Here is a 23,910-nt window from a genome sequence, read left to right as displayed (position 1 = left end):
TCTGCAGAAACTCAGTCCTGGTTTAATCTAACAATTCAGTCTCTTGCCACTCTGTCTAGACTTGTAAAAGTGTTAGGAGAAAATGTCACAGTTGTGAGTTACAGACATACCAAATATATATTCCTCCCACTCGGCTGGACGCTAGAACTCGCTGCCAGTCTTCCTGTGTCCCTAGCCAGCCCCATTCACCATTGCTCTTAGCAGTTTCATACACCAAACTTGTGTCTTCCAAAACCACCTCCTGCTCCCCCGCCTCTCCCGCATCACTCAGCAGATCACCTTGCCTCCTACTTCACAGAGAAAATTGAGGCCATCAATCGAGAACTCTCTCAATTTCCTCCCCTGCCACCTACAAACTTATCTATCCATCCCCATCCTTCCCTCCTTCCCTCCTATCTCGGTAGGAGGGCTGTCCTTCCCTCGTCCGAGGCTAATCCCTCCACCTCTGCCGTGGACTCTTCCTTGCTTCTCCTCTGGGACTTTGCACCATCAATCTTCCTCTCCCCTCTGTATCTACTGTCCCTTTCTGCCAGCTCTCTGCATTCTATTAATAGAAACAGTTCTCCCGCATCTTGAAAAAAGCCTACCCTAATCCCCACTTCACTCTTCAGCTTCAGTTCTATTTCCCTCTTTCCTTCCCAGTCAAGCTTCGTGGAAAGCTGTCTGGGTTCACTTCCTTCCCTTCCCCCAACCCCTGTCCTCCCACATGGCTTCCAGTTCCACTCATTGGAGAAACCACCTCAGGAATGACACCCGTGGCCCCCTTTTCTCAAAGCTGTCGGACCTTTTTGTTGTCCTTCTTTCATAATACCTCTTGCCATGAGATATACTTTGTTGCTCCCTCCTTCCTGAAACTCTCTCTTCCTTTGTCTTACATACGAAGGGTTTTCATCCACCTGTACAGCATTGAATCTCCACTGGCTTCAGGCCTCTGTCCCCCTGCCCCAGCCTTCCCTGGCGATGCCCTCCCTCTTCCTCTCTCACTCTTCGCGATCCTTCAGGCAGGGCCACCATCCATCTGCTGATGAGCCCTGAATACATTTCTTTGAACCATAATTCTCAGCTTATCTCCAGGCACTTATTCCATTGCTTGAGGAACACCTCCTCTTCGAAGTCCTACTGTCCCCTCAACCTCAGTCTTTCCCTCCATGCGTGTCCCTCTTTCTTGTATTCTCTACCCCAAGGAATGGCCCCACCAAAAATGCACCAGTCACCCAACCTACCCTGCAACATCCCTCAAAGCCAGCGCTCCTCTGCATGCTTACAGCAAGGACTGCTTCTTGGCATGACTCCTGGTTTGCTACAATGAACAGCGTGACTCTCCTCCCGAGGTTGCTTGGCACTCCAGAATGATCTTGCTAATTCACAAAGCCGACCAGGTCACTCCCCTGCTTAAAAGCCATCCACACCTCCTGTGGCTTTTAGAATAGTATTCCAGTTCCTTAGCTTAACGCCTTCGGGCCCTTTTCATTTGGACTCCTGCCTATTTCATTTGGACTCACCCCAGCCCACCCCACTCATGCATCTATGTTCCAGACACAGGAACTCCAAGAAGCACTGGTGGGGTCCTGCTCAGTCACATCTCTCTGCTGCCCAATATGCTGTTTCCCCTGCCTGGCATGCCCTTCTCTCCTTCTGTCCCCAACACTCCTCTGAAAGCATCACCTTCGTGTTTCTATCCACCCTAATGTACCCCCATGGTCAATTTCCTATGCCCTGGTTATGCCTTTTCCAAAGTGTGCACTTCATGCCATTTTAATTGCTGACTTGCAGATGTCTCTCTCCTTCTTCTCTGGCATGTGCAACAGTGAATGAACAGTACCTGGGGGAGCATAATAAACAATAAATGTTTTGAGAATGAACAAATGAAGGATAACTGCATGAGTGGATGACATATTTTAACTACAGCACTTTAACAAAGTTTCCTGATTTCTTTAACAGATGCAACCTCTTATAAATTATTATAAAACATTGCTTGTTTGTTTTTAACTTTTATTTTAGGTGTGGGGGTACATGTGAAGGTTTGTTACATAGGTAAACACATGTGATGGGGGGTTTGTTAAATATATATTATTTCATCATCCAGATATTAAGCCCAGTACCTGATAGTTACCTTTTCTGCTCTTCTCCCTCCTGCCTCAAATAGACCCCAGTGTCTATTGTTTCCTTCTTTGTGTTCATAAGCTCTCATCATTTAGCTCCCACTTGTAAGTGAGAACATGTGGTATGTGGTTTTCTGTTCCTACATTAGTTTGCTAAGAATAATAGCCTTCAGTTCTACTCATGTTCCTGCAAAAGACATGATCTCATTCTTTTTTATGGGTGCATAGTATTCCATGGTGTATATATACCACATTTTTTAATCCAATCTGTCATTGATGGGCATTTAGGTTGATTCCATGTCTTTGCTATTGTGAATAGTGCTGCAATGAAACATTGTTTTATACATTGTCTTGATGCTGCACTAAAGAGCTGGAGCCCATTGAAGTGTACGTTGTGTATGCTTTCATTGTAGGGTCTGATTACTCCTTGTTTGGAGTTCTTGTGTCTGCACTGCATTATTTTTTTAGGATTCCTCTTTCCCCCAGGCCAATGGTATCATTGTCAGTGTATCTCCCTCTAGCACACTCTCTCCAGCCTGCTACCACTCTACCACTTATGCAGAAAGATGGGATAATTGTATTAGAATTGTGTCTGTAAAACAAGAGTGAGAGCCTTTTGGGTCCTTCCAAGAGTGAAGTGCACAATACTTATACTCAGATACCAATGGCCCCTACCCAGAGATAGAGCTGATGTATGGCACCGACAGAGGCTGCTCTTCTTGCTAGTTGATACCTTAGCTGTTGGGACCAAGAGTGCACACCTAATCAAAGCTGGACCAATCAGATTTTATCTCATAGGAATTTGGAGTTGGATTACCGTAATATTAAGACAGTTAGCTTCAGGGATCCAAGTTGCAGGCTCATGTAGATTTGGGAGCTGAGGCTGCCATTTGGGGAAAGCTATGATGACCACATACCAAGCAGATGAAAGAAACAAGAAAACCAGTCTACAAAGAGGAGAGAAGGATGGAGCTGATATTCAAAGAGAAGCAGAACAGATAGACTGTGTAACCTGAGAGAAAGACAGAGAAAAGCCAGGCTTTATCCCTGGCTCTCTCCATCCTTGTTCCTATTTCTAGGAGATCCAGCCATGCTTGTGATAACTGGGCTTCTTCAGAGTTCCTGGTATCATTCAATCAGCCTTCCTTTCAGTGAAGCTGGTTGTACTCCATTTCTGTTCTTTGCAACTACCACTTCCTGAGACAAGGAGAACTACATTTTATTTATTGTTTACTGTGTCTTAAGCCCTTACTGGCATCAACTCTGTAGAGTTGATATTTTTGTCTCCATTTTACAGGAGGAACTGAGCCTCAGGAAGGTAAGTAAACTTTCCCAAATCCATTCATGTGGTAGAGTGGAGCCTGGACCAGGGCTGTCTGTTTTCAGAAGCCATTCTTTAACCACTGTATCACACTCTGGTCCATGACTTTGTGACATCTATTTTGAGTTGTTGAGCTTCCAGTTTATTGGCTACCTTGCCAAATATGTGAGCTCTTGAACGAAAATATATTTTGACATCCAACAGTTCGGACATGAAGCCATAAAAATTATAAAACCAAACTAAAGCTTATTAGTCATGTTTTGTAGTACCTCAGTTTTACAAAAAAAAAAAACAAAAAACAAAAACTAAGGTCCCCAAATCTCAGGTTGCTTGTATAAGACTGAACAGCATTCACACATATGAGTCACTAGTACTAGATTTCAGAGAGTTTTTTGCATCCTCACATCACATGATCAAATCTGCCTATTCCAAGGTAGTGTGATGCGTTTTCTCAAGACAATTAACTTGTACACAGTTTATCAGCTCATGGGATGTCAGGAGCACTGCACCTACTTTACGGAGTCAATTTTGCACTTAGGACACTTAATGCCACCATTGCCCAACCTCTGTTAAGATTTCCCTTGACAATGAATGCTGAAAGAGGCTTTTTAGCATCATGGTCAAGGAACTCCCTTTTTATTGATTAGAATGAGATTTATTCATTGAGGGTGCCATTGTTTAGAAAATCCCTTGCAAGAAACCTATCTTCTTTTCTTGCTTTTTATTTCCCAGTAAGTGAGTCCTTTCTATATTCAAGGTACTATACTAGGCATTGTGGGAGAAATAAAGAGATATAGCAAACATCCCTTCTCTTAAAGTGCTCCTAGTCTAATTCTAGTCTTTCAAGTGATTTGAAAATGGGATTTAAATGCACCAATTATTATGCAGCAAAGTATATGCTACCTTTTTTTCATATATAAGGCTATAAAAAAAACAGGAGACATTTAGCAAGGGACAAATTACTATATAAAATGCAAAATGCCTCTACAATAAAAAGTGTGGCTTTCGTTAGAGCACAATTTGATTTATTCTCTTAGCCTTTCTGATAAGTGAACCTTCGCATTTTCATATTTTGTTCTTAATTTTTAAGTATTGGAGTGCGTGCAAGGAATGATCAATAGGTAGAGAGGGCAGCAATACCACAGTGCTTTGAAATTGCTCTGTTCACACCTCTCCCCTGTTTTCTCTAGGGACAGCGTTCCCCACTCATCCTTCTCTCTATTACAGCTGCCCCTGATGATTAAATATCAGTACCAAGCAGCTTTGTAGTATATTCTCCTAGGAGACTTCTTCTATTCATTTCTAGCATAATCTCGTCTACTCATTTCTTGGGAATGAAAACCCATCTTGCCGCTTTCGGCCAGGTCCCAGAAGTGAAATACTGGGGCACATTAATCTGCCATGACAGCCTAATCCCATTCCTCACCACCTCCCAACAACTCTCAATTTCCTAATTACCTTTCATAGTTTTCCTTTTTCAAGTTTCCTTTAAGTCACGGCTGCACACTGCCATTCAGTCTCTTTTTCAAAGAATATGCCTATCTAGGGAAGTTATGAAGGTACATTTACATTTGCACACATTTTTGGTGCCTGTGCAAAGTACCAAATGCCTGTAGGGAAATTTCCACCTTGACTTTTCTTTTTAATAAGTTTCTCCTCATTCAGCTGCCAATCCAAAATGAAAAGCTTTAGTATGTTAAGATGACCTAATCAGTAATGCACATCGTGAATACTTGCATGTATAAAGGTATTTGTACTTACGGAATTTGGATTCTCTTCTCCTACTCTCTCCATACACCCTACATATATAAAATCATATTTTCACAACTAAAGGATGTGTGCCCCAAAGACACTTCTATGATGGATATACTTAGCACAGACAATTAAAATGAGGTGTACTGTTAAAGTCAATTTTTTCAATATGCAATTGATCTCAGGGTTTTTTTTTTCCATATTTTATATGAGAAAGTAGAAGCATACCTTTATAAGTGGAAGTATATTATGTGAGAGACATGACCTCTTTAAAAATGGTTTTACAATCAGCCGGGTGCGGTAGCTCACACCTGTAATCCCATCACTTTGGGAGGCCAAGGCAGGCGGATTTCTAAGTCAGGAGTTTGAGACCAGCCCGGCCAACATGGTGAAACCTTGTCTCTACTAAAGATACAAAAAATTAGCCAGGCGTGGTGGTGCATGCCTGTAATCCCAGCTACTTGGGAGGCTGAGGTAGGAGAATCACTTGAGCCCAGGAGGTGGAGGTTGCAGTAAGCCGAGATCATGCCATTGTACTCCAGCCTGAGCGACAGGGCAAGATTCTATCTAAAAAAAAAAAAAAAAAAAAAAAAAAAAAGGTTTCACGATCAATCAAAAGTAGATAATGCTGCTTATTATGTTCCCCTCCCACAAAATCACGGTGCATTTTCACATGTTGCCGCCTCTAGAAAATCCTTACCATAAATAAACAGATCCACTTTTTAAAGCCAGCATTTTCCAAACTTATGTGACCATGGAACCCTTTTTACTTCTTCTCTTAATGCCATTTAACATTCAGAAGAACTAGTATTCTGTAGAATACTTTTTGATAAAGCTTATCTTCACAGATATGTTTTAATTTTTTGCCACTTATATCAAGACTGCAGACTTGGCTCTTGGTGGTCCCAGGAAGTTCCCAGTGTGTACCAGCAGATATAGGCAGCATTCCTAATAGGCCTTGGCCTGAGACAAAAGGCACTGAGGGTTTTGGCAGTCTAGAACACCTGCCAGGGACCAAATCTGATAGTGTAAATAAGGGATCCATTTGGAAATGGAAGTATTCTTGCTTAGATGACTTTACTTTTAAAAAACCCCTCAAAGTTGAGTTAGTAACATGCTCCATTCTCTGAGGGCTGAGATGGCACCTTGCTTGCAGAAAAGTGAGAATTTTTAGTGCAAGGTTGATCAGAGAAAAATTCCTGACACAATTGTAGGGGATTGTGAGCTTCCTGAAGGTCAGAACATGTCTTATTTCTCTTTGTATTCCACATGCCTGGGACCTGACATAATAATAGTTATCAATGCTTATTGGTTGAATGAATGATAGATGAATGAATGAATAACAAAGCCTCCCCACACTTTCATGGCATTAGTCTGGTTCAGTGGCAAAATCTACCTATTTTTTGTGATTGAATCAGTATCGTATGAGGCTGGGCAGAATGTAAGATGGAATTACAGAAGGGAACAAACAGGGAATCTGACAAGGAAGAAGCTCAAACCATAGACAGTGGCTGCCTTTGCACAAATACTGGGAGATAGAACACACCAGATCGGAGGCATATGGATATGGGGGAGAGGCCTCCATCCTATGCACAGAAAGGAGCAGTGCTTCATAAGCCATGGTGTATTTGTTAAAAGGTGTTGTGGTGTTGTCGTCCTTCCCATCCCCACCCCCTTAAAGGAGAAAACATCTCCTTATTCACGGAAACAAAGAAGATACAGAGTGACTTCTGATCATCTAGCTGATGCAACTTTTGTGCAGTCTGTTAACCCAACACTAATAAGGGAAGAGATAACATTTTGTATCTTGTACAAAAGATTCACACTAGTAAGTGAGGTGCATGTGAGCATGGCTGATTCATAGGAATGATCACATGAATCAACCTGTGGTTAGCAATGATACTAATAGAATTCTGAATTAGATTTTGAAATCTTCTTTCATTGGTAACAACCAGCTTAGTAAAAATGGAGAATCAAATATCAGAAATGTATGTTATAATTATCATTTTCATTATGTAACAAGAAGCTTAAAAACTTGGATTCAAATCTGGAACTGGTACAAGCGAGCTGTGTGACCTTGGAAAAGTTACTTAACTTCTCTGAGCCCTGTTTTCCTCATGTGTAAATGAGAAAATAATACTTATATCATGGTCATTGTCAGGAATAAATGCTCTAATGTATTAAGTTGTTAATATATAGACTAGGGCATGGTAGATACTTACTAATGGTGGCTTTTATTATTAATAATCATGTTAGTGTTATAAAATATGCTAACACACTTATTATTAACCTCCCAACTTGAACTGTAGTCTCTCGACATGGTAACTACTGTAAGCTGATTAGATAAGCAACCAGTATTTTTTAAAGCACTTACTCTACGCCAGGCTCTAGGATGTGATATGCACATACAGCATTGCAGAATTTCAACAGCCAAGACAAAGGCATATAGCATACGTTTTGAAACCCGTAACTTCATAGAAATGAACTCTATGTAAGACAAATAGTAACTAACATTAAATATTAATTTATCATTAAGATTCGCCTAGCAAATTTTCACTTATTAAATGACATAAATTAAGGCAAGATTTAAAGAAATAACACATACATGATTAAAATCTAATGCCCTCCTTACTAAGCACCTTACTAAGAATAATAATAATTCCGATATTTTACACTGTATTATATTCAATAATTCCTACTGAACTTAATCCTGCTGGAAGAGCTGACCACATGTTGGGAGAAGAATTGGGAGAGTCTTTCCAAGAATTGCAGGTCCTTTACCCTTGAACCGATGGTGGTTTTGGGCTGCCTCCCACTGAAGTTGGAGGAAAGCTTGGGACCAAAAGTCTTCATGTTGCACTTAGATGCAGTCCTTGCTTCTCTCACTAGCAGGACAGATTGTGTGCAGTCAATCTCCAGCATTTCCAAGTTAAGGCCAGATTGTCCTTTCAATGTCGAAGCCCCCTGCAATAAGCGAGAAAGAACAGAATGATCTAGATGGATCTTTAACCTGAGTCCCACGGCTGCCTTTTACACTGTGGGCCTCTCTGGGATGTCTCTTGATTCTTAAGATGCTCTAACTCCCATTTCTTAAACAGAGTTGGAAATAAACGTTTTTAAACTTTTTTTTTCTTTTTTTCTTTTTTTCTTTTTTTTTTTTGAGATGGAGTCTTGCTCTGTCCCCCAGGCTGGAGTGCAATGGCATGATCTCGGCTCACTGCAACCTCTGCTTCCCAGTTTTGAGCGCTTCTCCTGCCTCAGACTCCCAAGTAATGAACACTTTGCAGAACTGACATTGTTAAGGAATGGGTTGTTCTACATAAATGAAATTTACAGATAACTCAAAGTAATCCCTTTAAGTATCAATGAGTATTTTATTAATTTAAAATGGAAATAGTCATATGTGTTTTAATTATTGATTAATAATTAGTATAGACTACAATCTACTACAGGCTGGGAACTGTAATAGGCATTTTCAAATATTTTATTGTTCTCATAAATAACAGGTTAGGTAGGTAATATAATCTTAGAGACAAAGAAACTGACTCTTAAAAAGGCCAAGTAACCGTCTGAAGCTACTACTTGGAGGAAGAGCTGAGATTTCACTCCAAATCCAGAGAACTTTTTGGAGTTGCACACTGAGATATCATAGCGTGACTGTGGACTGGCAGGCCATAGTAGAAGGCTGTCAGCCTTTCACGTAGAGTAGATAAAATGCACTCTGCAGAATATTCACAAGGTCTTCTCCTATGGAAGGTCAAATACGCTTTGTATAAGACAGTTGTTCTGAACACTCAGAAGTCACAGAATGTTTAGTTCATGAAGCGTTCCCTGATCCCCAGAGCCAGAAATTACGTCTTTTTTTCCTCAGAACATCCATAGCACTTTGACTGGACCTGGAGCACATTTCTACACTGATTAGTATTTGCATTGTTTTATGTGCATTATTTTTACTTATCATCTCATCTCATCTTTCTTACTAGTCTGTAAATTTCTTAGGGACAGAGACTGTGTCAAATTCATCAAATATCATTTGCAGCATCTAGCCTGATACATAGAAAGTTCTATGTATTAGGAACTTTCTTGCACAGATGATTTCTTTCATAGATGAATGAACTACAAAAGCAGTTACCCGAGAATGTGTCTGCTCATGGTCCTTCGCCAAAAGCAAGAAAAGCAGTTTGATCCAAAAAGCTGGTGTGGGGGAACCGTTGATAGGCCCTGCTCACTCACCCTCTGTCCTCTTTCAGGAGCGGTTCCGCCCTGGCCCAACTCTATGGAACCTCTGCTACCTTGGAGCATCACCATTTCAACCACGCCGTGATGATCCTTCAAAGCGAGGTACAGGCCTGATGTTCTGCTTCTTTCCTTAACAGAAACCAAACAACTCTTTGTTTCCCCCCCTCTCTTTTTTTGTGGTGCCACAGGTAGATACAAAGAAGTGGGAAAATCATTTCTAAGTCAACTTAATGGGCCTTAGTGGCTTTTTCTGTTCTTTTAGATGCCTGAGCAGGACCTTGCAGAGTCTTCCTGAGCTGATTCATTTGGATTTCATTATTGGTTAGGAGGCTTTTCAGATTCACTTGGCAGGGTGACAGATATAGACTGCTTGTCACCAGAGCATGACCTGACCTTCCTCAAAGAATACAGAGCACTAAGGAGACAACTTGATCCAAATAGTGAGCAGCCCAACATTCCCATTTGGCGAAACTCTCAGTCATTTTAAGAGATGGTAGAAGCAAAAACGGGGAGAAAGTTACACTTTATTAGCACAATTGAGAAACTATACAACTTAAAAGAACTTAAAATTGCTGGTGGGACCAGTTAGGAAGTGAGAACTGCAGCTAAACTTAAGACCCAGGGCTAATGCCATATGCCTGATTTTGCTTCATGTGGCAATGCAGGAGTTAGAAGTAGTTGGAATTTTATACTTTTAGCCCTCCGCAGAGAAAAACAGAAACCACTAACTGACTCTGGCTGCGGCATCTGAGTTTTAACTTGCCAGGAAAGGATCTGTTTAATTTTCTGCAAGCGTACAGACTTTTTTTTTTTTTTTTTTGAGGCCAGGAAGGGATCATCTGTTCCCCATTATTTGTCAGTTCTCTAGCTGTGCCATTAATTATTATTATTATCATCATTAAGGCCCTGCTTCGCTGGAATGGCATCATTAAATATGGAGGTTTTTTTCCTCCAGCCTATCTTGAGAAAGCATGTCTTTTGCAATATCATGGAGGCCTTCGACCCCATAAAGGAGAGTCGGCAGTCCGGAACCTGAATGCAGGCTGCAAAAGGGAAAACCTGCTGGAAATGATGTATTTTCAGTTGGGAATGAAACACCAAGAATTAGGCTCTCAGTAACTGGCAGAAGCCAGCATCCTGGCCTCTGTGGCTATGGAATTGTCCTCCAAAAGCAGTGTCTTAGCTGCTATGGAAGAACTTTGGTTCAAACTATCTTTTCTGTACTGGTAAAGGTGGTGAGTATACACCTCTGACAAACCACCAACTTTGTAATAACAAGTATTATAAACAGGATATCAGGTTTTCTCAGGGAAACAAACCCCCCTCACTCAGAATTTGTGTTCATGCAAACAAAACACATTGGCCGTCCTTCACCCTGGGGTTCCCTATGAAGAACAGAGACTATCAATGACGGAACCATGCACTGTCCCAGCACTGCCTCCAGTCCCCTGTGGTCCTGCCCATCAGAAAGGCAGAAATGCAGGTGCTATTATTGTTCCACTTTCCAAATGAGCTCTGGTGCAGAGAAGTTAGATGGCATGAGGAAGTTTGTCCAGAACTTTCTTCCTCCACATCTGTATGTCTTTCCATTAACACCACACTCACCACCTCCCTAAACAAAGAGTAGACGCAGTATTTCAGGGAGACTCAAATCTACTTCAGGGACCAAAACGTTAAGGCACTGTAGAAGACTAATTTGCATATAAACAACATAGTGATTGCAAATTAACTTTTTAAAAAAATTAAAGCTGATCTGGCTAGCACTGTCACTCTTAGCCATAAATGACGTTAGTGATTATATATCCTTCAAAGTACAGTCACATGCAACATGTTTTGGTCAACAAGAGACCACATTGGTATGACAGTGGTCCCATGAGATTATAATACAGTATTTTTACTGTACCTTTTCATGTTTAAATAGGTTTAGATATACAAATACCAACCATTGTGGTACAGTTGCCCACAGTATTACAGGCAGTAACATGACGTACGGGTGAATAGCCTAGGAGCAATAGGCTATCGCATACGGCCTAGGTATGGAATAGGCTGTACCATCTAGTTTTGTGTAAGTGCACTCTATGGTGTTCACACAATGAGGCGGTCACCTAACAATGTATTTCTTGGAATGTACCCCACTGTTGCATGATGCATGATTGTAATAAAATGCACATCCTCATAAAATAATCCACATCCTCAAATTCAGACCAGATTTCTCCATATCTCAATGTTAACTTTTACTGTAACTTGCTCTTAAAGGCTGTGTTTCTTTGGGAGATTCTGGGTGCGTGACTGGACCCACGTGACTGCTTTTCCATAGCTTCCTACCACTTTTTCCCTGGCCCCGGAACACTTGCCTGTGATTGATCATTGGGTAATGCACAGGCAAAAAACCTGGGCAGAATTATGGTGCAGCATTCCTTTTGTTATTTGTCTTCTTCTTAATGGCTGAATTAAGGGTCTGAAGAGCTCATTTGAAAATTATTATTAATATTGGACCTGGTCCCAGGTAGAACCAATATACTCTAGTCTTTAAGGAGTGGCGGGTTCACCCAATGAAATAAATTAACTCGGGGAAACAGATTATCATCTGGTGCCTGGTAAGAGATAATTTACTAATTGATATCCCAGTTCCCTGAAATAATTAATTTACCTCTCATTGGAGAATGGTTCGTTCTCAGGCAGTTATTCCACCACTTTCCTTCTCCAGCATCTTCTGGCTCTCAACACGAGATTTAAAGCTGGTCCAGTTCCCAGGCCATATGCTCATGAGTTCATATATCACACTAAGAAAACCTGAAAAATGAAAAGTCCTGACTTTAAAAACAAACTAAGTGAATTGTTGGTCTGTATGGGTTTTTCACTTTACCAAAGACAAATGTTTTAGCCTAAGTGTAGCTAACACAAGTGTTGATGAAAACAAGGGTACCTGTCAAAGGTATGAAGATAAAGATGTCATCCCAACTTTACTTAGGTAAATGTCATTTTAGGGTCCCACTGTGCCAAGAACAATGTCTTATACATCCTCGCTATTCAGTAATTATTCATATTCACCATCCTGAATTTAGCCTGCCACACGCTTCATCAAAGTGCACCTTAATGGGGGGAGGCGGGGTTCCTCCGCATCTGCAGCAGTGATGTGTTGGGCCAGGTAAATCTTTGTTGTGGGGGTCTCCTGTGCATCATGGATGTGTAGCAGCATCCCTGGCCACTACTGCTAGATGCCAGTGGCACTCCAGCCAGTGTGACAATCAAACATGTCACTAGACCTTGCTGAAGTTCCCCATTGTCGAAATCGCCCCCAGTTGAGAACCACTGTTCTAATGGCTTTTTATTTTTCTTAAACTCATTTGTTGCCATAGCACATGTTCCCAAAATGCCGGCTTAAACCTTTACTGGTAGTAAAAATAGCATTTATTTTAGGGGGAGAAATGTTCCCAAATGTTTCACAAACTTCTCCTCTAAGTAATTCCATAGGAAATGGGTAGTCAGATGGAATTCTGGCCACAACATATTCACAGTAAGATAAGTTCCAACAATTTCAGATTTTCCCTTTGAGACTAAGTACATAACAAAGTGTCCCTTGTTAGACTTTCTCAAAAATGACTGTGCATTCTGGCTAAGCTATGTTTGCTGGGAATCTGTTTATATTTATGCAAAATTTCACTATGCTTTTTAAAAAGTGATTTTTTAATGTTCCCAGATTTTTTTTAATAGAGGAAAAACATGTAATCAACAACCACAGATTTAATGTCCTTTGTGACTTCTTACTTTCTCATTACAGGGTCACAATATCTTTGCTAACCTGTCCTCCAAGGAATATAGTGACCTTATGCAGCTTTTGAAGCAGTCAATATTGGCAACAGACCTCACGCTGTACTTTGAGTAGGTATTGGCATTTGATCTGTTTGACAAATGGATATCTAAAGTTCCATCCTGTAATTAATCTCCAGTTCTACACTAGAGCTTACCTGGTTATTCTAGCATTGATATCAATGTGTAAATGAGCTAAATTTTTTGTCGTTTTTGTTTCTCTCTCATATAAATGAAGTCCATTAAAGTGGTGTATATAAGCCAAGAGAATCAAGGAAGGCTATATTCACAAGATTTCTATTTTTCTTCTGTTTTATAAGCCTTGTTTGACACACAACTCTGAAACTAAGTGATGGCCATTTTTATCTTAGATATAACTAATATTGCTATTTAAGACTGTTAATTTCTGGTCAGCTGTATAATGGCATTGATAATGAAGATGAAAAATATTCAGTGATGGAAAATTAACTAGCAATCCAACAGTTCATTCCTTGATTCTTTTCTGTCTCTTTCTTAGAACAGCTTTCTCTCCTTTTCAACAACGTTCGGGCCTTTCTCTGAGCTGGAAATTGCACCCTCCCATTTTCAGTGGGACGTGCTTTAACAGGTGCCACCTCTTTTAGCAGCCTGGAAGTTTCTTCCACCACTCATTTGCACTGTTTTCTCTTATCTTAAAGACTAAACCATGTCACTCCCTTAAAAATATTATTTCATTTGACCCCATGGAGATCTTTAATTGCTTTTCTATTTACCTTTCTTTTACTGTCTACCTTTTTAAATAAACACAGCACATTTAGTACCTCTATTTTCCTAACACCCATTTACACCATGAAGAGCAGAGTCCATCTCCGCACTCTATCAAAATTGTACTCTCAGAGGTCACCAAAGACATTTCTCTCCTCAAATTCAATGGCCTGTACTCATTTCTGATAGTTTCCATCTGCTTTGAGATATCTGAATGTTTAATGGGTTATTATCAATTTCTACTCTCCTTGCTTCCCCAATCTCCAGCTGCCTTTCTCTCTTCTTTTCTAGATCCTTGGCAGGTTTCTTTTCTCCTTGCTCCTGTGTATAAGCTCTTGAACCATGTTCTTCTTTCTCTACTCAGATCACTCTCCTGGCCTCATTTCTATGTTACCTCTATTTATGTTATGACCTGTGTGTAGAAGACTCTGAAATTCTTCACTGTAACCCTCCCTCACACCATAGACCTGTATCTCCAACTTCCATCTCAAAAACCTTCAGTGTCCTCATTGCTTTCAAAGTAAGTTCTAAATTGGTTTGACTTTCAAGACCCTCTATAACCTGCCCCCAACCTTTTTTCATTCTTACCTTCCACTTCTCCCCTACATGACTGTTCTACGTCAACCAGAGTAGTCTACGCAGCACCCTTTGGAACACCGTATGTAACGTTCCCTGTGCCCTCACTGTATCACCATTCCCACATGGAATCCTGTTCCTCCACTCCCCATCTTCCTGACTGACCATACTTTAGGATCGCTCTCTTCTATCACTTCTTCTAGGAAGTCTTGTGTCACTCGCTTTGAAATGACTCCCTTTGAAAAGCACTGTGGCATTGCACCAGTTAGAATTAAGTTCAATTGTAAGGGATGTTCAAAGCTTAAGACACTAAAAGCTCAAAGAGATTGCTAGGAAGTCACTCTGTAGAATGCTCAGTACCCAGTAAGTCCTCTGCTAACACAGCCAGGTCACTCCCTTTATTCTACCTTTAGAAGGCCAGAAATGTATCCTCTGGAGAAATAAAATGAAGAGCTCTGAACTGAGGAGAAGTACAGGGTGGGAATGAGATACAGTGCTCAGAAGAAGGGATTAAGTTAAATGGAACCAGTCTCTGGATTGAAAACCTATAGTCCATAGCCAAGCACTTAGAAGCTAGGAGTCTATAAGCCACACACCCAGGGTTGTCAGATTTAGCAAGCAGAAGTACAGAAAGTCCAGTTACATTTAAATTTCAGATAAACAATAAATCGCTTTTTAGAATAGATAGATGTCCCATGAAACATTTGGGACATATTTATACTAAAAATTATTTTTTGTATATTTCAGAATAGCTACAAGAGAGGACTTGAAATGTTCCTAACAAATAGAAATGATAAATATTCAAGGTGACACATATCCTAAATACCCTGACTTGATCATGGCACATTCTGTACATGTAACAAAATGTCATATGTACCCAATAAATACGCATACATATTATGTATTGATACAAAATTTTAAAAATAATTATTTTTTCTCTGAAACTCAAATTATTTTATCTGGCAACTGTACCCCTCCCCACCACACACAACTCCTATTTAGCTTTTTAATGCCTTACTATTACACGCGGAAAAGCAAGAATCACAGAACATTTTACTAGCATCCGATATGAAAGACAGAGGCCAAAACAAACAGAAAAAAAATGAAATTCAGGGAAAACAGGGAGAGGAAGAAAACAAAAAAAGCTAAAAACTGTTGTTAGTATTCTCAGAGAGCTAAGATATTACATCCATGAAACAAGAACAGGATGCTTTTTAAAAATAACAATAGGAGCAACTATGAAAAAGAAAGCACTTACGAAAATTAAGAACATGATAGCCAAATAAAAAAATGAAATGAAAGCATTAGGAAACACAGGTCAAGGACAAAAGCCAGCAAAGTGGAAAACACTGCTATATTTCATTATATCTATTTTAGTACTATTTGATTTGTTAACTATGTTCATGTATTACTTTGATAAATATAATTTTTAATTACTTTAAAATATATACTTAAAAATTAAAATCCTAGCTCTGCCACTAACTACCTGTCACCAGATAAATTATTTATTTCTCTGAGCCTTTCTTTCAAGTATAAAATAGAGATAACAGTACCTATGTCATGTCTTAGAAATGGTGACATCTACAACCTCATTTGCTTTATAACCTATTTATTTTTCATGTTTTGTGGCCCTTTCGTTGACTTAAATGTCATGATCTTTCATCTGTTTTCTGGATTAATGCTCCTTGATTTGGGATTTATGGAAAATCTGTATCCTTTTAATGTTTTATTGCCTGTCCCTGACACTTGCAGGATCTTGTGTTATTTTTCTCAAAGTAGAAGCATTTTCCCAAGCCATGCTTCCAAGTAACTTCTAAAGAGAGAGAAAAAAACCCTCAACACTCAGAGCCCATTTATCAAGCCCTGTTAGGGATTTGACGAATCACTGAGTGACCGCTGGCATGCAGTCAACGAAGTTGGTTGCAACTCGTTTTCTCATTACTCTGTTCTTATCTTAATGCTGCAGCCCCTGCTAATGTTTGCTGACTCCCAGAGAAGCTGGCTTGTTCTCTTTTCGTCAGCGTTATTGTTTTTTGAGGTTCTAAATAGCTGCCCATTCTCTAATCAAGACTTTCAGAGGATTGATTCACTTGCCTGTCTAAAGTTGCATTCAAATATTGCCATATTTTTAGCCAGAACAATCCCTAGGGTTATAATGAGGGGGAAAGCAGCTACTACAAACTGTCACCCAGAAGTTTTTATTTAATAAATGTGCAATTGTGGAATCGGAAAGATCATAGAAATGATGCAATCCAATTCATCTCCTGTTTTGCTGATCAGGCACAGAGGTCCAAATGGTTAAATAGCGTAGCTTAGGTCACATAACTCATTATTGGTAAAACTGGAACCCACACTTCCTGTTTCAGGGCTTTTTCTTCAATCACCATGGTCCCCTCTCTAATGGAAGAATCAAGAAAGAATTGTCATTTTAATTGGGGATATATTATGTGATAATGTTGACCCTTTCCAGGTGTTCTGTAATCAGTTTAAACACCAGCTTGGGGTCCCCGTGTCCTCTCCCAAAGCAAAGTTGGAGATAAAGGCTTGCATTCAGGTAGTTTAGTTTTGGAAATGACACCAAGAATAAGAGTGAGGGGCTGGGACAGTGAGATGGGGAAGGAGGGAAGCCAGTGAAAGGAAGGCCACATTTCTTTGTTGTTCACCACTATGGTCAACCAGTCTTGATCCTGCAGGGACCATCTGAAAAGTCTCATACTTTGCACTTCAAAATTGTCCACCACCCACCATCCTCATCAACGAAATGTCGATCTGTAGGTTGTTAACTCTCATGTACTTCCAGGTTGTGCGTGCCTGATGACTGGGCATTCCTGCAGCCATCTCATCCCGGTCCCACACATGAAGTCAGAGCAGTGCCAGGACAGAAAGTATGTGATCCTCAGGACCGCTGAGGCACTGCGTGTAGCAGCAATGGCAGGAGAGGGGTGGGTGGGCCAAGAGGATATGAGGCCCCCCGTACAACTCGTTTCTGGAAGTCTGGATTATTGTTGGTTCTTCTGCCCTGACTACTCAACTCAAAATTCATAATACAGTTGAAGAAACCAAAAAGGAAGCTCACTGCTTTCCTCTCCTAGAGGGAGAAAGTCACTCTAGGAAAGGGCCAGGCTGGGCAGGGTAGAGCCCTGCCTTTTGGAGACAGGTTTCTGACTCATTCCTAGAGGCAAGGTTTCTTGCCATGCTCTAAAAGGAAAAACATATATAAGATTCATGGAAATGTGGAAAGACTCAAAAACATCCATGAAAACTTATGACTTTAATTTCTAAAGACCTTGTGTGTCCTTGGGAGTCTGTCATTCAAATGGCATATGAAAGCAGAATTCACAAGATTAAAATACAAAAACAAACAAAATCCTTAATGTGAATTTCTGAGTTTCACAACCTGAGCCTGGGGTTAATGATTCATTCTGATTTTCCAACTCACTGAAAACGCTTTCCAGTTACTGCTGAGCGACTTTCTGAAACCAATTTCTGTGCCTGTTTCTGAGTCCCTGCAGTGAATAAGGCTTTGATAGTTAGTAGTAATTTCACCAGCTTTGAGAGTCGGATCTCTTTGCCTCAGTTTCCTTGTCAGCAACAGGGGTATAGGCATATCATCCATTCTAATCTCCTAGGATCCTTGTGGCAGTGAAAAGAGATTAATTTTATGAAAGAGCTTTGACAATGTAAAGTACCTTATAAAAAAAGGAATCACTCAGCCAGAAAACTTAATAAAATATGCACCATAAAAGATGATGCTTGTTGGAGTGGGCAGAGAGATCTAAAATTACAAATGTTATAACTTCAAAGGGATGGTACAAATGTCCTGTACTATTTATCTGCATATATATCTACAAAGATGACCTATGCACCTTCCACTATTAATAATAAAAACAACAACTAATATTTTTTGAGTGCTTACTTAGGACCTTTGTATACGTTACGCCATTCAACAGTGAAAGCAGTCCTATTAAAATAGGTACTATTATTAATGTCAACCTAAAAGAAAGAAGCTGTGGCAAAATTAATATAAGTAGGGAGTTTATTTGGGCCAAGATTGAGGACTGCAAGCCAGGAGCATAGATTCAAGTTGCCCTGAATATACAGTCCAATTAGCAGCAGCTACAAGTGGATTTTCAAAAGGAAAGAAAAGACAATTCCTGCATTGTTTACCAAGAATTTACGTTAACATAACATAAGCTATTGATTGGCTTTGTTACATTGTCTTTTGTATCACAAATTCTAGGAACATGAAGATAGTGGGTGAGACAGCTAGTCAGAAACAAAATGACTTTCAACAGTGGTCCCCAAGCATGGGGTAGGGGAGTGGGGAGCCTGACTGAAGTCCCATACTCATGACTCTCTGGGCCTGCAAGGAGCTCAGACTGCTCTGAGCTGTTTTTTCTTTTCTCATTAACCCCACAGTACACATGAGGAAACTGAGGTTTGGAATGATCAGTAAATTGCTCACAATATTAAATAGTACATCTGGAATTTGAACCAAGTAGTTAGACTCCAAAATGTTCTTAGTTACTCTGCAGTTATATAATAGTCCGAGAGTACTCAAGGGGAAACTGGGGCCAATCCAGGAAATATTTGGGCATTAGAAACAGCAGAAATTTGAGGATGTAAATGTCTAAAGCTAGTTTCAAACACACTTCATGTCAGCATGCTAAGTGTTAGCAATTCAACTAATGCCAGGCCCCACCACTGGGAGTGCAGGGTGGGTGTGGAGGCTGCAGGTCAGTGGTGCGCAGTACCCAATCTGGTGGGGCTAAGACTGCAATTAGAGGCTTCTTGTGTGCAGTTGAGCTAAGCTGGTGCACCAGGGGTTGAAAATTCTTTAGCTTTAATACAGTCACAGGGGTTGTTGCTATTGGGTAGCAATAAACAGTTTAGCATTGATCCTCAACAGGCTGTGATTACATAACACTATATCTCATCCTCTAGGTGCCTGCTCCATGCCCAGCACCATTCTAGGCATTACAGTATCTTCCTGTATCAGCACTGAAATGGAAGCTCCATGAATGCAGACACCTTACTCTTTAGCTCACTCTTGGAACCCACAAAACCTGACACACTGTCTGACATAATGAGTTCTCAAAATAACTTTCTGATATTGAATTATCATATCAATGTGCAAGGTAGATATTATTAGCCCCATCTGATAAATAGGGAAAACTGGGCTTAAAGAGGTTGAGTAATTTGTCCAAAGTCACTAAGTTGTCTGTGATCAGTTCTCCGTGACACAATGCCTCAGACCATGATTTAAGCCAATAATTTTCCAATAATTCAGATATTATAAATCCACTTGGGTGCTCAATGCTTTTAAGATTGGTTTCCTAAATTAATCAGACTTATCTTCAAATTGAAAATTTGCCACTTCTCTTTGCGATCTGCACTCATCAGCAATTTTGGAAAATGCCCAGTCTGATGGTTTCTTTGTATTTGTCTTTCCAGAGGGATGCAGTGAATAGCATTTCTCAAAAGCATCTAATGATGACAGAAAAATGCACTAAACTATTTTAAATTGTTCAATGTGATAGTTTGGCCACTCTTTTAAAAATCAGATTAATATCTAGACAATTCATTTTAAAAAATTACAGTGGGAACTCAACAAATGTTTCTACTGCTAGGCGGACATTCATTCATCATTCAACAAATATTTATTAAAAGCCAACTGTGTTCAGTGTTCTCAACTTCCACAGTTGCCTGCAGTCAACCAACCCCGTATTGGAAAGGATGAAAGCAAACTGATAGTAATAAGGTGTTAATAACTGATAGAACTTAAGCCATTACTCTATCCCAAACATTATTATATTTTAACACAGCCTGATGACTTAACTAATTAAAATTATATATTATTATAACATTAGGACAGCAGCCTCTGTAGTAGGTTGATGGAGGAAGTATTTTGGTATTTCTTGACATATTTCAAGGCATTTTTCCATATACTCATTCTATATCCCCATCCACATGATATCACAACTGACTAAAAAATGAGAAATGTATCCAACTAGCACTTCTTAATGGTTTCTCTGTGCCAGGCACTGTGCTAGTTGCTGGGAATGTACAAGCAGATAGGACATGGCTCTTACCTTCAGGCACTCAGAGCCCAGTGGGGAAGAGAGAGGGCAGCAACACCCAGCAGCGAAGGGCTGTGTCAAAGTGAATGCAGGAGCAGCTGGAGTGCGCCCGGTCAAGCCATGGCTTACACAGTTTCTTTGCCTGGTGATTGTGGTTTGACTGAACTGACTGCTAGGGCCCTGTGGTCTCTAATCTTCTGCCATTTTCAACATCTAGAGTAATCCTTATCTTTCTACTTCCTGCATTTTGCCAGTTTTATTTGCGCCATCAACAACAGCACAGCATCAAACAGGTCATTTCACTCAGGTTCTTGGCCGGCCCTTGTATTATCAGTGCTAGTCTAAAGCAGGGAGAAAATTCACTTCAAAATTAAATAGAACACTTTTTTCTTTAGTCATAATAACTGGAGTTAACATCTGTATATTAATTTTCTATTCTTCTCCAATGTTTGTATGCAAAAAAAAAAGTCCAGAAATCTCTCTAGAATCTGCATGTAACAATTAATTGCAGAGGTGTGATTTGCCTGTTGAATAAGCTGTTAGAAGACCAAAAGCACCAACTAACCCCATCCACACATCCACACACCCTGTAACCCCTGCCTGACAAGTCTGGAGTTAAAATTGAGGAGAGTTATGGGCCGGGCACAGTGGCTTATGCCTGTAATCCCAGCACTTTGGGAGAACAAGGCAGGCAGATCACCTGAGGTCGGGAGTTCGAGACCAGCCTGACCAACATGGAGAAACCCCGTCTCTACTAAAAATACAAAATTAGTTGGGCGTGGTGGTGCATGCCTGTAATTCCAGCTACTCGGCAAGCTGAGGCAGGAGAATCTCTTGAACCTGGGAGGCGGAGGTTGTGGTGAGCCGAGATTGCGCCATTGCACTTCAGCCTGGGCAACAAGAGTGAAACTCCGTCTCAAAAAAAAAAAAGAAGAAAGAAATTGAGGAGCGTTACAGTGATGATTTGCCACCTCAGCAGTAAAACCTTCCTAAAGTTTATGGACTTTTAATAGATTCAAAGAAGTTAGATGAATAGATAGATAAAGAATATGTATACATAAGTACATGTATAGATACATAAATTTGCAAAAAAATTCATGATTAAAATGTACACAGAAATGGTGATTTCTCATTTTACAAATAAAAGATGCCTTGCAGATAAATTACAAACCAGAAAGATTTTCAATGTGGTGATGGGTGACTGGTAACCAATCTTTAGAATTATTTTTGAAAGTAATTTTAGCAGCTCTGTTCAAATGATGCTTTTTTAAAGACTGCTATTTTTCTGAGTGGAACATATGTCAGGAGAGCAGGATAAAAGCCTAATAAAAACATATCTGATTATAAATGAGATTTTCCAGTAAGTTGCTTTCACTAGCTGAGGTACTTACCATTGTCCTTGAAAACCAAGGTTCCCCATGATCTGCGTGAGAAGTTAATGATACAGTTCCTCATGACAGAGAAGTCTGGATCCAGCGAGTGTTGTATAATTTTGTGGATTTTCAAATATTCTTTTTAGCAGCCTCATGCTTCTAAAAATGCCCCTGTTTCTAACAGTTTCACATATGTTCATGCTGTTTACTCTGTTTAATCTATATACACATATACATTTAGATTCTAACACTTTCACATATGTTCATGCTGTTTACTCTGTTTAATCTACATACACATATACACTTAGATGCTAACAGAACAGCTGTATGGGCAAACTTGTTCCCAAAAGCACAGTGAATTTCACATTGTTACTTTGTAATGAGTATTACTAGGGAGAAGGTCAGAAATACATCACCTGGAGCTGTGAACCATCAACCTGGCCCAGGCCATCTGCAGTTGTTCTTTGGAGCACCCCCTTATTGATGATGGAAAGAGCCCTGTCTATGTCTGCCTTGATACTTGGTATTGCCTTGGTACAGCAGCCTGTGATGCCGTTACATCACATGAGGGCTGCTGGCCCCACTGTCCATACACTTACAACATGAAAAGCTATCTAGCCCAAAGGTTTATGCTACACATAGTTTACAAAGATTAACTCAGAGGGCAGAACCGGGAGGCTGGAGACTTGTAATCTACCTAGATCTTCCTGTAACTGCCCTGGAACCCTGGACAAGTCACTTCACCTTCCTTCACCTTGAGTTTCCTCACCTATAAAATGAGAGAATTAATAGGAGATTTTTCTCAAAAGTTCCATACAGCCCTACCAGTCTAAAACTATAATGAAAACTCAAACATAGAAAATAAGTCATTCTATGACCCAGCACTTTTACATATACGTGTACATATTCATATGCATAGAGAGAGAGAGAACTCACACAAATTCACAAGGAAACATGTACACGGTGGTTCATAGCTGCATTGTATGTAATAGCAAGAAATATTGGAAATAATATAAATTTCCATCATCCAGGAAATGGGTAAATAAACAGTGGTATAATAATAGATGGAAATAGCATACATCAGTGTGAAGAAATGGCCTAGAATTATATATAACAACATGGGTGACTCTTACAAGCATTGAATGGAAAAAGCAAGTTGCCAGAGAATGTATACACTATGATGACATTATTTGTATAAACTTTTAAAACATGTAGAGCAATATTATATATAATTTGCCTAGTAAAATTATAAGGATATATGTGATGATGCTTTATACAAAATTTAGAAAATGGTCATTGTATGGTGGGTGGGAAGAAGACGGAAGCAACAGTTGGGAGGTGCACAGGGCCTCAACAGGACTGACAGGGCTTTATTTCTAGGCAGGGAGGTAGATGGAAACTCTATGTGTGTCCATTGTGTAGTTTTTATACCTTTTAAATTTATTAAATATGCACAATAAATTTATTACATGATCTTGCCATATCATCACTTCAAAATCCTTTTTGTAGCCTTGTGAAAATGACTAACTCTATCTCCTGATCTTTCAAGAAGGATTTTTTTCAGGAACTTTAAAAGAATTTAAATGTGACCAGGCGTGATGGCTCATGCCTGTAATCCCAGCACTCTAGGAGGCCAAGGTGGGTGGATCGCCTAAGGTCAGGAGTTCGAGACCAGCCTGGCCAACATAGCGAAACCCCATCTCTGCTAAAAATAAAAAAAAAATTAGCTGGGTATGGTGGTGGCCACCTGTAATCCCAACTACTTGGGAGGCTGAGGCAGGGGAATCGCTTGAACCCAGGAGGCAGAGGTTGCGGTGAGCCAAGATCACACCATTACATTCCAGCCTGGGCAACAAGAGCAAAACTCCATTTCCAAAAAAAAAAAAAAAAAAAAAAATTTAAATGTACTTTGA

The 23,910-nt window shown here is 40.0% G+C and overlaps 1 protein-coding gene across 2 annotated transcripts in view; it reads left to right on the top strand.

The window, feature by feature from the left end:
• The window catches only part of PDE11A (phosphodiesterase 11A), a 464,879-nt gene that overhangs the window by 381,468 nt on the left and 59,501 nt on the right, over positions 1 to 23,910 (top strand). For both annotated transcript variants that reach the window (XM_005573580.5, XM_074009510.1), the window contains 2 exons: positions 9,426 to 9,516; positions 13,196 to 13,296. In XM_005573580.5, coding sequence (XP_005573637.1) covers positions 9,426 to 9,516; positions 13,196 to 13,296 — 192 coding nt within the window. The remainder of the gene's footprint in view (positions 1 to 9,425; positions 9,517 to 13,195; positions 13,297 to 23,910) is intronic.

Source organism: Macaca fascicularis, chromosome 12 (assembly GCF_037993035.2).
Source record: "Macaca fascicularis isolate 582-1 chromosome 12, T2T-MFA8v1.1".
Lineage (NCBI taxonomy): Eukaryota > Metazoa > Chordata > Mammalia > Primates > Cercopithecidae > Macaca > Macaca fascicularis.
Note: the sequence above shows the minus strand (reverse complement) of the source record. Positions and strands in the feature narration are given on the sequence as shown.